We start from the raw sequence: 17301 nt of genomic DNA on the forward strand, positions 1-17301 counted from the left end.
AGACAGATCCACCGACCAGAGAATACATACACATAATACACATGGGTGGATGAGGTCTTTCTCGGATAACCCTTATGACAATTGACATTGCAATGGTTCTTATGTTCTAACCACCCTATCGGAAACTATTATTTCGTATAATCGACTATTATTGTATTTAACACATAAACTATGTGCACAACATATATTAATTGACTTTGTATATAATTATAATTGTATTATAATTATAATGATAATAATACGTTTTTTAAAAATTCACATCATCTGATACAGAACTTAACTATCCTTGTTACATTATTTCTATGGGAATATTTTTCCCGAGATACGTGTTTTCGCCTTAAGTGACTATTTTCAGGAACTCATTAATCTGATATCTGTAGTTCGCTTTTGGGTTAGCCAATTTTATTTATCATCATGCATATCACAGCGAGAAACAATGTGTAGTGAGGAATTCAGTCATATATGTGATTCTTCCTATCTTTTTATTTTTCCTCGTGAGCTAAAATATATTTATCTATTGCAAGATCGTCACTTCCGGTTCGTCATATTGATGGTGATTCATTCTATTCTGCAGATTTTGTAGCATTTTATTGAGGTGTTGTCTGTCAAGAAGTATCTGTTTCTTTTTTGTGATATTTTAATTTATAATTGAAAGTACTTCATCATTGGAAAGGAATTATTTTCATTTTGAATACCAGTTGTGGTATGCATTTTTAAATTTAGGCTGATATTGGCGAATCTAACTTAACTTTATAAAGGAATAATAGCGTGTCATAGGAGCTAAGATAGATTAAGCATACCCTCTGAAGTTCTTAGGTAGCAGACCTTTACATACGTTCTGCGTCGTAAAATTCTCTATTTTGATATAATACCAGGAATTTAAAGGCTCTGAAATGAGCTTTTTAGCAAAACTATTTGGAGGTGGTAAGGGACAAGATAAAGCCCCTACCCCCAGCTGAAGCCATTCAGAGGCTTAGGGAAGTAGAGGAAATGTTAACAAAAAAGCAAGAATATCTGGAGCGAAAGGTTGATGAAGAAGTGAATCTAGCAAAGAAAAATGCCTCCAAGAACAAACGAGGTATATTATTTATTTATTTTGTTTGTCGAGGTATGTTCTTAATCGTCAGTTAATACGATTTACGCATTCCCGATATACAAGATGTAATTTAATATTTGAAGGACTCAATTTTTAGATCGAAAAACAGTGATGACTGACATATGCAATACGAAATCACTGCAATATCATTGCAGTCATAAACGATTTGATTTCGGATAATAGAATTTTCAATAAAATTTCCTGTGTTATGTGTTTTTTTATGGCATTTTGGCTCGTCAGGAGAATTTTGACAAATCTGTTCGTCTGTTTCTACTCTACACTAATTCATTATTATTATTTATTATATATTTTTTAATTTGACTAAAGTGCGATTAGTTGAGTATCTACAGATGACTGAATAAAATTCGATTCCTTTCCTCCACCCTACGAAATTTACATCTATTCAAGTAAATTTAGTGTACCATTTGTTAAGTAGCCAATTTGGGCAGTAATTCCCCCCCCCCCTTCCCCACGCCTTTTATAATGCGCGTGATATTAGGTAGCCTCAGATTTTTACTTAAATTTCTGATCAACGAAATTGAATAACTAAGTTATATAAGTGACCAGAGAATCTGATTGTATAGGAAGAACAAATTAAATAGTTATGTCGTTTTATTAGGCCATTCGAAAATTTTAATAGTTGAATGCCATAAAGCAGCGTTTCCAAACTGGGTTACGTAGATCATTTCCAGGGGGTTCGCGGAACGGACTCTTGGAAATGGTCAAATTATTCTTTCTATGTATAGCGAATTGATAATAAAGTTATTATTATATATTTATGTAAAAATAAGAATAAAGTTGTTTTAAACTTAAAACTTTGAATTTTATTTTCAGAAAACCCAGTGTTCATACATATATATATATACACACAGAAAAACATATGCGGATATATGTGTGTGTGTGTGTGTGTGTATATATATATATATATAGGGATATATATATATATATAGGGATATGCAAAATTTTTTTGATTTTTGAAAGGGTCTGTTGATTTCAATAGTTTGGGATCCACTGCCAGAAAGGAAGGAAAATGCAGGAAATTACTTTTGATTTCATTCAGCCTATAAAGGTTGGTGAGATGCATTATTTATATATGTATTATTTTAAATACGATCCTATTACTTTTAATATAAATTATAGCAGTTTGCTATTAAAGGTGATTAATAACTGAGAATAAGAGAAAGGTTCAGGTGATAGAAAAGGATTAGTGGCCATATACATGGCCAAGGGTCTGAGAGCACCAGTGTCATGGGAGGGATCCACTGTTGGGATCCTAATGAAATTATAACAATTTGGATATATAGGTAGTTGATAGTGAAGACCATTTGACACGACTGCAGTAAATTATTCAGATCGTTTGAAAAATTACAGTTATAGAATAACATTGTTAAATTCAGGATACACCAGTTGGTATTAGTAATGGCAAAAGATGCAAGAAAGCAAGCTTATACAGCATCAACCAAAAAAAACAACAGATGAATGTTTGTTCCAACAAAACTTTGAATTTTTGCCTTTAGCCACCCGCTGGTTAAAGGCAAACTTCCACACATTTATTCTGCAACCATCCTTCCTCAATTTGAATTTAGCATTAGTACAGGCATATGATGCAAGAAAGCTAGCTTATATAGCATCAGCCAATTAAAAAAAAAAAAAAAAGAAAACCTTCCCATTTCACCTATCCATTAACTCCAACTGTTTGTCTAATTCTGTCTTGAATTTATTTAAGCTATCAACTTCTACAATGACAGATTGAAGTTTGTTCTGGCAAACAATCACTTTCTAGCTAAAGGCAAATTTCTGCACATCTGTTCTACAACTGTCTTTCCTCAGTTTGAACTTATGTCCCCTCAGGTGACTAATCTAGGCAAGAGGAAAAATCCCATCAGCATTGAGCTTGCTGAAACAATTCAAGGCCTTTATACACCTCAATCAGATCACCTTGCAGATGCCTAGTCTCCAGACACTGCAATTTACAGAACTTAAGCCTTTATTTGTAAGAGCAACTGTTTGTTCCATTCACCAATCTCATCACTGTACTCGTTCTCTGTACTCGTTCCAGCAGCACTACTTCCTGGCTCAAATGAGGCGTCCAGACCTGTATGCATTACTCAAGGTGTGGCCTGACCATTGCCTTATACAAGGGGATAATTACCTAGCTAGAAAAATTGTGTATATCATTGACAAGACACCATGAGCTACTCTTGCAGACTGTCTGCACTGCTCAGTAAACTTCATATCTGACTGCACAATTACCTCCAGGTCTTTTTCATTCTCTACCATCCTGAGTGTATTATCACCCAGTTTGATAGGTTACTGCTAACCATATGCAGTACTTTACATTTGTCAATGTTAAACTTCAGTTGCCACGTCTCAGCCCATGTGCTCAACTTTTGTAGATCCCGTTGCAGTAGTGCACTGTGATTACTGTCATTAACAATCCTGCCAACCTTCATATCTTCTGCAAACTTGGACATTAAGCCTGATACACCTTCATCAATATCATTAATAAATACAGAAAACAACAATGGACCCAACGCTGAACCTTGGGGGACTCCATTAATAACATTAGTCCATGAAGAGCAGTGTCCATTGATTACCACTGTCTTCTCCCACTCAACCATCCCTTTATCCATAGCAGCAATTTGCCCTTAATGTCATCTTTTTTTTCGAGTGTTGGCAGTCTAGGTGAGCGGACGCGCTTCGTCAGGGCTCCTCAGTTAAGTGGATTGGATTACTGTTGATTAGTGCTTTTAAATATTTGATTTATTTAGATATTGTTGTTATAGGTTTTCCTGTAACAGTTTTATTTTAATAATATTATAGATATAATTTTTTAAAGTTAATTTTCATTGATATTTGGCTAATTTTATAATGGTAGTTACAAGATCTGCCTTAAACACATCACAGGGTATCGTGACCCACACGGAAAGAGCCGATGGTGATTTACGGGTGAGTCATGATTTAATCCGTTGCGGAACCTGTGGAATCTTTTCCAAGGTCGACCTGGTGACTAATCATATCTTACCTGGGGATTCTTTTCTTTGTGATCGATGTAAGGGTGCACCGATCTTAAATTACAATTTGGTGCACTGATGGAACAATTTGAGTCCCTGAAAAAAAACGGGTGCTTGCCCTTGAGAATAATGCATCTGGGAGCTCGTCAGGGACTCTAAGACTCCAGCAATCTACCAAGTGATGCACACCCGATTTGGGTCTCAAAACAGAAAAACCAAATGAAAACTACTCTGTTTAAAAAGGACATTGTTTTATTAGGAGACTCCATTGTCAGGGAAATGGGGAATATTTTTTGTAATAAGGATAGGTGGAGTAGACCATGGTATGTCTGCCCGGAGCAACTATTAATGATGTCACCAACAGATTGTCAAATTTTAAGGGGGGTAAAGAGAATATTATTATTCATGTGGGGACAAATGACATTAAACGTACACAATCTGACGATTTGTTGGAAAAATACAGGACCATGCTGAGGAAATGCTGTGAGTTAGGCCAAAATGTCTGTGTCTGCAATTCTGCCCAGACATGATAGGAGGGATTATATGTTAAAAGCCTTGTGGATTAACTCAAGACTTGAAGGACTCTGCAAGGCTTTAGGGGGGAAATTTCTATCAACATGGCCCACACTTGTAGGTAGAAGGAATTTGTTTTGTAGAGACGGGATACACTTAAACAAAGGTGGTGCAAATGTTTTTGCCAGTATTATTGAGGATACCTTAAAGATTCAGGGAAACTGCTAGTTAGGGGGATGTGGGTAATACTGACACGCATTTATCTGATAATATTGGTCAAAGTAACTCTGGCACATACCTCAAGAGTGCTTATCTGTTACCCCCAACTGGACATATTATCTAGATGTTCTGGGGGCAGAAACGTTTCAAGTGAGTGGGTAGCTAATGCCAGGGAAGAGAGCCTAAAAAACTTTAAGGGTTGTGTTAGGGTTGTTAAATATACAAGAACTGTAAGTCTTAATTGTTTATATAGTAATGTTAGAAGTGTCGTCAATAAAATGAGCGAATTCGAACTGCTGGTTAAAACAAGTAACGCGGACATAATAGGGCTTACGGAGATGTGGTGCCACCCGGAAATTGGGGATGATGAGTTTCAGTTCGGCTTGTATAATGTATTTAGGAAGGATAGGGTAGATAGAAGGGGTGGTGGGGTAATGCTTATCAGAAGCAGCCTGAGTGCGACGAAAGCTTTCCCGGATTCAGATGTTTCACATGTTAGTATAAAATCTGTATGGCGCAAGATAGTTGGAAACAAAGGTATAATGCGAGTAGGAGTAATCTACAGACCAGGTGATTGTGAAGATTATGACGAAAGCCTCTACATGCAAATGGAATGGGCAAGTAAGCGTCAATGTCTTATTATGGGTGATTTCAATTTGCTTCTAATTGATTGGAGTAAATGGGAAGGAAACTCGACATGGAGAACAAAATTTTTAAATCAACTAGATGACTATTATTTGTATCAACATGTCAGGGAAAGTACTAGAGAAAAGAATATCCTAGACCTCATCATCACCCATGAATCAGATGACATAACAGGGCTGACAGTAGAGGAACCAGTAGCAGGAAGTGATCACGGAGTTCTATGGTGGATGATGATGAGAGATAAAAGGCAAAGCAATGGGTTTTAATTTCAGAAAAGGAAATTACGATGCCTTAAGGTACTACATGGCCTCTATTAACTGGGTAGATATTGCGCAGAGAATGAATACATTTGAACTGTGGTATGCTTTTAAAACATTAATCACAGATGCCTTGAATGCGTATTCACCATTAAAAAAATACTCCATGAGGAGGGTTCCAAGTTGGATGAATAGTGAAGTTGCCACATTACTTGAGCAGAAAAAGGTGGCATGGAAAGGTTACAGAGCAATAAAAAGTACTGAAGCCTATAACAGCTACAAGGTGATGTGTAATAAGCCACAGAAAAGGTTTGACAGGTAAAGGCAGTTTTTGAGAAATCACTAGCAAACAGAGCAAAGAGGGGGTGGGGAGGTGGGATAAGGAATTCTTCACATATATAAATGCCAAGAAGAGCAGGACAAACCAGATCGGACCTTTACGTAAGGGAAAGGGGATAGTATTAAATACACCAGCTGCCGTTGCAGATGAACTCAACAGTTATTTTGCATCAATATTTACAAATGAAAAACCTTTTGTGGCAATGGGAAATTGTGGGAGCGAAGTTGAAAAATATGTAATTAATGATACTGAAATTTCGCAAGATTATTTAATGAAAAAACTTTCAAGCCTACAGGCCAGTATGGCTCCTGGAGTTGATGGAATATACCCTATAATCTTAAGGGAGGCGGCAAGTGAGTGCATTGAACCATTGAGGCTAATTATGCGAGCATCACTAGACTCTGGGGATATTCCCTTGGATTGGAAAAGTGCCAATGTATCTCCCATACATAAGGGTGGCTCTAAGAGTGAAGTGGGAAATTATCGACCTGTCAGTCTGACTTCAGTCGTAGGGAAAATCATGGAGGCAATGATCAAGGGTGGAATTCAGGATCATTTGGATCGAATTGAAAATCTCAAGGATATTTAGCATGGTTTTGTAAAGGGAAAATCAAGTTTAACAAATCTGGTTCGCTATTTTGAAAGGGTCACTCACGAGCTGGATTTAGAGAATAATTTCGACATTGTTTATTTAGATTTCAGCAAAGCTTTTGACTTGGTCCCACATGAGCAGTTGCTTTATAAGCTGGAACAGGTTGGAATCACAGGGAAAATCCTTAGATGGATAGCAGGATGGCTTCAGGGCAGGAGGCAGAGGGTTATGGTAAATGGCTATTCCTCAGATTGGGTTGATATAAGAAGTGGGGTTTGGGTTCCCCAAGGATCAGTATTAGGACCACTGTTGTTTTTAATTTTCATAAACGACATCGATGAAGAGATAGAGGGCATGGTGTCTAAATTTGCAGATGATGTTAAAATTGGTAGAGTAGTTAATGATCACTGTCAAGCTGAGCTTCTTCAGAGAGACCTAGATAGACTTCAGGAATGGTCAGAAAAATGGCAGCTATGCTTTAATCCAACAAAGTGTAAGGTATTACACCTGGGAAACAGTAATCCCAAAATAACTTATTCACTTGGTGGAATTCAACTAAACCCAGTACTGGAGGAAAGGGACTTGGGTGTTACGATACGGTCAGACATGAAATTCTCTGAGCATTGTAAACAGGTTGCAAGGAAGGCCCATGGTGGCATATCGATGATCTATCGAAGTTTTGCAAGTAGAGATAGGGACGGGATAATCCCATTATATAAGGCTTTTGTTAGACCACACTTTGAATACTGTGTTCAAGTATGGAGACCGCACCTAAAGAAAGACATTGAGCTTCTTGAAAGAGTGCAAAGACGGGTAACTCACCTGGTGAGATCAGCAAAAGGGCGTCCTTATGAAGAAAGACTTCAAATATGTGGGTTGCAGAGTTTGGAAACTAGACACCCTAGAGGAGATTTGATTGAGGTGTTTAAGGCTCTGAGAGGCATCAGTAAAATGAATGAGAACATAAATGATGCTAGAACTAGGGGACATAAATTCAAGTTACGGGGGGAAATGTTTAGATTGGACTGCAGGAAGTTTTATTTTAGCCAGCGAGTTATAAATTACTGGAATAAGTTGCCTACATGGGAGGTAGAGGCTGACAGTCTGGGGAAATTCAAAGGTCATCTGGATAGTACCTTCGGGTCAGGGAAGCGCATAGGATGATAGGTTTTTTTTCCTTTTCTTTTATTAATTATTATTATTTGTTTATTTATTATTTTTTTTATCATTATTTTTTTCTGTTTTTTTTTTTTTTTTTTTTTTTGGCTGGTGCAGCATAAGCCATAGGCTTTCTTGCACCATGCTGCCATTACTAATACTGCTCCAATTTGTATAGTAGTCTTCCATGTGCAACAGTATCAAAAGCTTTCCTAAAATCCATGTATATGATACAGTGGATTCTGGTTAATCGGGACAGCAGTTTATTTGGAACACAAACCAATCGAGAAAATAGCCAGGGTTTACTTCGCTTAATTGGGACAGCATGCCGTTTAATTGGGGCAGGAGACCGCAGCACTGGAAATTACCCTACGATTGTCTCCGACGGTACCACGTGGTTCGGTCGAAATTCTGGTGGTCACAACCATAAAACAGTAAAAACAATTAGCAGTCACCTGTTTATTGGGCTTTTCTGTTAGTGAAATCTGTCATAAACGGACAGTAAACTCGATCTTACTGAATTTGCGATAATACCAACAGCTGGAATTCTGTGGGTTATTATGGTGAAAATGTGTTTACACTTCCATGAAGTGTAAACACATTCCACTTTTCAGATCTCTTCATTCCTATTTTTAAAGCTTTGTAACTCATTACTCCGTTCTCACTTGCAGTTTGTGTGCTGTGTTCTTTGTTATTGATTACTTATCTTTTACTGTGTTAAATTTTAACCCCCACCCACAAATGTCAGTGAACAGAAATGTCAACTAGTTCGTATGTACATATTACAGTACGTATTAATTATTCCAATTATCACGTATATTCTTCCGATTTTCACGTATTTTTTAATTGGCAAGGTAATAAAGGGTAAATTTCTGCTTAATATATCTTTGCTTTTATAGCCTGTGGATAATATTCCTCCTATTTTCGCTAATTAGAATCGCTGTTTAATAGAATTAAAATTCAATTCACAAATGTGATCACAATGACCGGCGCTTACTGCACATCGTATAGTGAACGGTACTTTATTAAGTTGAGTTCGTCGTAACGTGATTTGATTGTACAGTGAACCAATTTTTAAAAAAAGGGGGGGGGGGTACATTGTATTTTTAACTATTTACATGAAACTTCGGATAATTGGGGCAGCCGCTTAATCGGGACCCAAATGCACTAGTCCCAATGTGTCCCAAATAACCAGAATGGACTGTATAAAAGTTATTTTTTGCATCCAGCTCCTTTGTGACCACATCATAGTATTCATTCAAATTGGTCAGACAAGATTCTCCTTAACAAACCCATGCCGTGTCTGAACTATAACTGCAGTCTTGTCTAGATGATTCTGCAGTGCTTCTTTAACCAGTGCCTTCATTAATTTCTCTGGAACAGAAGTTAAACTAACAGGTCTGTAATTACTTGTCACTCTTTGATCCTCTTTTGTAAATTGGGGTCACATTTTGCACATCAACGATCCATGGGGACCTCACCTGAGTCCAAGAGAGTCCTTATAATTGTGGCAATGCATTTGCTTACTTCCTTTGCTGCCTCCTTTAATATAACTGGATATAGATCCCATCCACCCCCAGGTGCCTTTCTTAGACTTAACATCAACAATTTCTCCTCCACTTTGCTCTCAGCTATTTCAAAATCATTTTGCTTGTTGCCAGAATTTGACAAACTTCTGGCATTCCTCTCCCTGAATAACTCCTCTTGTGTGAATGTAGATGCAAAATATTAATTCAGTCTGTCAGCTACTTGAGTAGGATCCTCAACAGTTGAACCATCAGCATCAAGAGGACCAATCTGATTTATCCATTTCCTTCTAGAGTTTATGTAAGTAAAGAACTCTTTGCTGTTTTTCTTTGCATCCTTTGCCAAAGATTTCTTGTAATCTGCCTTCGCCTGCCTAACCTTCTTTGTGACTTGATTACAGACTAGCTTATATCTGCCATAGACTTCTGTGTCGCTTGATACTTTATATGCATCCTATACATTTTTCTTCTCTGCCACGAGCCTCATTAATTTATCTGACATCCATTTAGGCCTAAACCTTGAACAGTATTTCTTTGTTGGAATGAAAAGCCTAGTAACCTCCAAAATTAAGTCCCTGAAGGCTTCCCATTTAGAATTAAATGTTGGCAACATCATCAGTTGATACCACTGTACAGAATTTAAAAACTGTCTGAGACCACTGTAGTCACTTTTACGAAAGCAAAAACCCTTCCCTTTACCCCTGACGGTAGTTACATCTTTGAGTAAATTCCACATCAGCATACTGTGATCTCTGCCACCTAGTGGTTCCTTTATCTGCAGATTCTTAATGTATGAAGACTCACTACTGATAATCAGATTAAGAGTATTACTCCCTCTGATTGCCTCCCAATCATGCTGTTGTAGAAAACAATCATCCAATAAATCCACAAAAAGACTTGCTAGTGTGCAAGTGACCAATCCACAGGTTCCAGTCAATGACTTGGAAGTTAAAATCCCCAGTTATAAGACATTGATTTACTGGCTCACTGTATTTCTCTGTACAGTTGTGCATTTACTCATCAGAGTCATTTGGCTTGTAACAAACTCTTACTCTCATTTTTGCTTTTCAATTGCTTATGTCACACCAAACTGACTCAACATTGCACTGTCCACCCATATCAACTGGATGAACTTCCTTAGATTTTTTTGTGTTTCTTAACTAACTGCATAACCTCTCCTCCCTGTCTATCCTTTCTGTACACATTGTACCCCCCATTTTCCAATTCTGCATTCCTTATATCTGTGTGACACCACATCTCTGATATCCCAACGATATCTGCCTTTGATGTTTTGACCAGCACCTCAAATTCATTAAATTTATTTACTAAACTCCTACCACTGGTGTACACGAAATTATACATGTACCAGGTCTTATTCTTAGCTACCCTAACACAGCCCATGTATTTACTTTCCACAATGACTCAGCAGTCGCCGAAATCTCCAGAAACTTGTTTCCAGGCTGTTGCTGATTCCAATAGAAGCAGTGCAAGAATCGCTTTCACCTCTGCCAGGGGCTACCGTTAATCTGTCAGTCTATGTATCCCCCAAAGCTAGCAGTTTTCTGACCTACCTAACACTGCCTCGATAGCATCAGCAAATATTCTTGCACCCTTTCTATTTAAGTGTATCCCATCCCTTTAGAATCAGTCTCTCCTTTTAACAAGCACAGACCATGCTGAAAAAAATTCTACCCTATGAGCCTTGCACAATCTTTACAGGGCTGAATTGATTTACAAGGCTCTCATCATATACTCCCTCCTATCGTGTCTGGGCAGAATTGCAGACACTTTCAAATTTAATTCTAAGTCACGACTTTTTTTCAACATTGACCTGTACTTGTTAAGTAAATCTGCATATCTGTCACTCTTAATGTCATTAATGCCAACGTGTACAACAATACACATTGTTGCCCACATGTTATCAGAACATAATGAACACATCATAATGATGATGTTATCAATACACCCACGTGTGTAGTCTGAGCAAGAGGAAGAATCCGCTCAGCATCGAGCTTGCTCAATCCATTCAAAGCCTTAAAAACCTTAACAGGTGCCTAGTCTCAATGTTGCAACTTGCAGCACTCAAGCATACTGAACAGTAGCATACCATCATTAGTGTTATTAACCATCCTGTCAGCATTTATATCAACTGCAAATTTACATTAAGCCTGTTATACCTTCATCAGTATCATTAATAAATACAGAAAACAACAATGGGCCCAGCACTGAACCCTGTGGAACTATGTTAATAACGTTAGTCCACAAAGAGCAGTGTCTGTTGATAACCACTGTCTTCTCTCATTAGCCGACCGGGCTAGCCGAGTGGGTAAAGTACCTGCCCGGCAACCCAAAGGTCGCGGGTTCGATTCCCGCCTCGGGCTTGGATCAAAGTACTGCAAAAAAACCTTGGGAGGTGCAATATGGCCACAGAAGCCGATGCGCCAACAACTACCAAATCAAATCAATCTTCTCTCATTCAACCATCCCTTTTATCTGTAGCAGTAACTTGCCCTTAATGCCACACTGCTCCAATTTGTACAGCAGTCTTTTATGTGTAACAGTACCAAAAACTTTCCTGAAATCCATGTATATATCAAAATTATTTTTTGCATCCAGTTCCTTTTTGACTACATCATATATCCAGTCATCAAGAGTAATAAATGCTAAGTCAGTGAGAGACTAAAAACACTAGGACTAACTAAATATTATTATTATTATTATTATTATTATTATCCATATGATGCAAGGAAGCCTGAGGCTTATGCTGCACCAGGAAAAAAAAAAAAGTTCCCAAGTAACCCTGTGAGAGAGAGAAAGTCAAAAATAGAAGGGAATCACCAAGAAAGAGAAGAATGATGATATCCAGCTCAGGACCCTGGGTGTGCCAAGCCCATACTCACCAGATGTGAGCCCCCGGGGTTAAATTATGACAGGCTACTAGAAAGTGACAGACTTAAAGTAGTTGGAGATGGAAAAAGTTAAGGGGTAGTAAAATCATTTAGCCTGGAGTTTTTTTTTTTTTGTAGGTGCTTATATGCTTCTAGTATAGTACATGGGGGTTTTATAGATCAGTGGTCTGTAGACCATTGCTGGTCCATGAATCAATATCCACTGGTCCATGCAGACAGCCCTGTGTGTATTTTATGTACTGCTAAATCTTAGCATTGATGTCATTTTGTGAGATGCTAATTTCCAGATTTTATGATTAGTATTATTGGTATTACTTTTGGCAGAATTATGCAAGGAAGCAAGCTGCTACACCATCAGCTGATGGTGGGGGAAATACCCATTTCATTTTCCCATTCCCTGTAGTAATATAGCCAGTAATCGGCCTTCATCCAGAAAGTAAGTGATAAATTACTCTCAAAATCTGAAGGCAAAGTTCCACACATCTGTGCTGGAACCATCAGTTTTCAGTTTAAATTTGTTTTGTGCATGTTATTTGAGAAAGGATGTACATTAGTTCATCATGCAGATGCTGCTGTTTGCAGAGGCCGTCATTTCTGATAATAACTGTTTGTGTTTCCAAATAATCTTGTTGCTGCTCTTTTTTTTTTTTTTTTTTTAGAATTTAAGTTTAGAATTTTTTTTTATTTTAAAATTCAGGAATGAAATCTCATCCTTCCATGTATTTTTTTCAAGCAGTTTCTCTAAATGGAGTAATTTGTTGTCATTTCAGTTTACTAGAATAAACTGTTTATTTGGCATCAAATTGAAGAAAGGGATATAACAGAAGATGAGCAAAGAAATGCATTAACACAAGAAATTGCAAATAACAAAAAATGAAATGAACTATATAAATCATAATCAGTCCTTATGGCTCTCACAGGCATCCTCTCAGGTATGTAAAGCCGGACTTGCCACCTGGAAGTCTGAAATGCTGATGGAACTGATATTTGGGTGACACTCAAGTCAAGTGGACCTAATTTTGGCGAAGTCCAGTCTGTGACAGCCAAATCCTCTGCTTGCACCTTCACGATGGTGGGAATGTTAGTAACCCTGAGTATAATCCCCCATGTACAAGTCCTGAAATATGGCACCCAGCATACTGTAGCTGACTACCCAGGTGCAAACCAACATAGGCAGGGTTCGAGGTGTGGTGCCCACACCACACAGAGGAATGCTGCCTCTCTGTGTTACCAAGTAATACTAAGTGATAGATGACTCAAGTGCAATATCACCACTCTACTTATTGGAGGCTTGAAGTGGTAGAACCTATGTTTAGTCTCTAGAGCAAAGTTTCGGCAACCTACCCATATATCTTCCATCATGCAGTATTATTGATGTCTTTTGAGATTATGATGGACATCGTGGCAACAATATCCAGTCTTTCTTACATTTCAAGGGTACAGCTCTAAAACTGTTCATTGTGTCAAGGAGTTGTTTATGTTCTTGTGTACGCCATATCTAAAAATTTCATTACTTCATACAGCATGCCCTCGCTGCCTTTTCTTACTTCTGAATACAACATGAATTGTTAAAATAATAGAACAAAGTTATCTGCGAAAATATCTAAACCTCCCAAACACTTCCTTGTACATTTCGCAAATATACATGGTCTTTGTGATGTCCATTTCAACTTAGTCTGCCAAACTACATTTGCTTTTTCTTACAGAATCCCAGTTATCTTGATTCAGCAACTACTAATCTCAGCTGTCCGAATTATTCACTGTATGATTCCTCTAGCTTCAAAAGTGGTACTTGTGCATATGTCTGTTCTGATATTCCCTGTCAGAGATTTAGAAATTTGGAATCTCCTCTTTTTGTTCTTCTTTGGTTTAAAATCTCTACCACGCATTGTCAAATTCATCTGTTGCCTCTATTGTTCTCCCAACTCCACTAATTACTTGGAACTTTTTCACTTCCTCTCTTTGAAAGTTGACTTTCTCCAGTCAAACTTTCCTAACAGTGAAGTAATTTCTCCTGGTGATTTTAATGTTCACAACTCCGGCTGGCTTCTGTTTTCTAGTCACATGGTCCCAGCTGATCGAGATGCTGAGGCTTTTGTAATTACTAATGACCTCATACCAGAATACCAGACAATCTTAACTATGCAGCCAACACTATTGATCTTATTCTCACAAACAACCCTTCTAAGTACCTGGTCAAGATGAGTGGTCCTCTAAGCACCTCAGATTACAACTTGGTGATGGTCTCTTCTTCAATGGAGTCTTTCTCTCATGGCCATTCTCAACCTTGTGTTGTTTGGCATTACAAGAATGCAAAATGGAATGATCTGAGATAACTCTTTTCTTCTTTTCCTTGGTGGGAGTAGTTTCAAATCTTCTGATGACACCGTGACTCACTGTTACAGTGAAATTATTCTTGCAGGGATAAAATTTTTTTCACACTCCACCTTAAAATCTCATCTTTTATCTAAACCTTCCTTTTCCAGTAAATCTGCTAACTGTTCAAGATAAAAATATTACAGCTGCAATTGGCTATCCAAATCTTCTACTGCATTTTCTGTCTACACCAAAACTTGCAACAGTTGTAAAGCAGTTATTAATCAGTCCAAACTAGATTTCGAACAGGCTAAGAGTAGAAAACTTGCTTCTTGTCCAAATGGTAGTCGAACATTCTGGTTTCTTGCCAGAGCTATTGGCTGCAACCTTTGCTTAACTCTATTCTCTCCATCTCTCAAAACCAGATGGTTCTATTGCCACCTCAGCCAAAGATAAAGCTGACCTGCTAGCGTCCTACTTTTCTTTCAGCTTGTGTATTGATGATCTTGGTAAACCACCACCTACCATTCCCAGTTTGCTCCATTCAGTGCCTAATGTAGTCTTCCGTCAGAAGAATTTTGAAATATATTGATGCTAAGAAAGGTCAAAGTCCTGATGGTATTTCTCCACTTGTTCTCAGAACCTGTGCTTCTGAACTTACTCCTGTTCTGTGTTGCATTTTTTTTCACTTCCTCAATCTAAAGGTGTTTTCCCTTCTGCTTGGAAATTTGCTCATATCCAGTCACTTTCTAAAAAAAGTGACAAATGCTCCATCCAGTTATCTCATTTCACTTATACTACTCTTTCTAAAGTAATAGAGAAATCAATTAACTGCCAAATCTTGAACTATCTAGAAACATTCCATCTGATCAATGATTGCCTGTATGGATTCCATCAGTGTTGATCCACTGGTGATAATCTGGCTTATGTTACCCATCTATGGACAAATTTAATGGAAAAGTTTGGTGAAACTCAAGCTTGGGTGAAACATTTCAAAGGCACTTGATCGTGTTTGGCATAAAGGTTCCATTGTATAGATTGAAAACTATTTTTTGTAATTGGGTATCCAATTTTCTATCTGATCACTCACTGCGTAATGGTAGATGGCTTTCTAATGTCACTTATGCTTGCATTCCCCATGGTTCAGTTCTTTTTTCCCACTCTTTTCCTCTTGTATTTTAATGACCTAATTCCATTGACTGGAAATCCTGTCCTTAGTTTTGCTGGTGATAGCACATTGCATTCCAGTTTGAGAAACCCTGCCCTTCACAAACAGCTTCAACTTCTCGAATATCCACTACCAGTTCCTTAAAGTCTGATCTCCAGGTAAAATTCTCCAGTGGGGCAAAGATAACTTAGTTGATTTCAATCCTTCTAAAACTCAATCCTGTCTCATCTCACAAAAAGAATTCTTCAGCTCCTATGCTTATCTTCAACGATACTGATTTCTAGGCAAGATCACACACACACACACACACACATATATATATATATATATATATATATTGTGGATTGTGGATTACTCTGAATTCTTGGGCTCATTATAGCCTTAGTTGCTAATGTGCAAATAAAAATCAACCAACCAACTCTGAATTCTTACCTCTCTTGGCATAAGCACATTACAAATATTGCTTTCTCTCATCTAAAAAACTGTTTTCTCTCTCTTTTGCTCATGGTGTTACTTTTCTTTCAAACAGTTTCCACAACTCTACTCACAAAACCTCTCTCAGGCTTCTAGATTCCATTCAAAAGAGGATAGTTAGGTTAATTAATGACTCATTTTTAACAAAGTTTCTTCACCTTTCTCATGGTCATTCTATTTCTGTTGCGCACTTCCATGGACACGCTCTTCTGAGTTGCTTCTATAATTCCTGCTCTCTCTTCCAAAGCAGTTCGAACACATTTTTCAACCAGTCAACATCCATTTACTCTCCAGCTTCAAACTCACAGAACCAACTTTTCTTCTTCCTCATTTATTCATTCAACTTCCCTTTTCTGGAACAACCTTCCTTTATATTTATTTCCTATAAATTGCAATCTACAGAAATCAAATAATTAGATAGTATGAATCAGAGCTGTAATACTCAATATGTTCTACGTTGATAATGATATTAGTAAATTAATAAGAGGAGTTTACCTCAATATAGTACGTGGAACACTTCCGTATGATACCCTCCAGAAATTAAAACGGAAAAAACGAAAAAATCGACAACTTACCGGTATATTAAAGTAAAATATAAATAATTAAAGTAAATTATAAATAATTAAATAATCAATTTAACACAATTCAAAATCAATTCAAAACAATTAAAATTCAAATTAACGCAATTAAAAGAATCTAACGAAAATATTCAAAACGATTTTCCTTCCTGAAGCTGACAATGCTTTTCGACCGACTGTCGTGATCACAGGAATGAAAATTATCGAATCAGGCTAAACCTGCAACTTAAATAGTGATTATGTGTCTTCGCGCATGCGCGTAAAGGTCCACGCATCGGAGATCAAATATGGCCGCCGAACATTAACAGAATTCTCGTGTAATTTAATTTCAACGGTTTCTGCAATTAATAGTCGCGTATAATTACGTTGAACGTTAAGTATTTTGGCCTCGTTAAATAAAAAAGTATGTTTTTCGTTAATGGCATGAAAGGCTAATTCTGACGCTGCTGAACGAGAAGCACGAACAGAGGCTTCGTGTTGATTTACACGGATATTA

General features: G+C 37.5%; 1 protein-coding gene across 1 annotated transcript in view; it reads left to right on the top strand.

The window, feature by feature from the left end:
- Nucleotides 1-597: 597 nt before the first annotated feature.
- The window catches only part of shrb (charged multivesicular body protein shrub), a 72920-nt gene continuing 56216 nt past the window's right edge, over nucleotides 598-17301 (top strand). The window contains 2 exon segments of the mRNA XM_090389703.1: nucleotides 598-950; nucleotides 952-1078. Of these exon segments, the coding sequence (XP_090245829.1) occupies nucleotides 894-950; nucleotides 952-1078 (184 nt within the window). The 5' untranslated portion in view covers nucleotides 598-893.

This window comes from Mastigoproctus giganteus, chromosome 2, assembly GCF_048544385.1.
Source record: "Mastigoproctus giganteus isolate SK-2022 chromosome 2, ASM4854438v1, whole genome shotgun sequence".
Taxonomy (NCBI): domain Eukaryota; kingdom Metazoa; phylum Arthropoda; class Arachnida; order Uropygi; family Thelyphonidae; genus Mastigoproctus; species Mastigoproctus giganteus.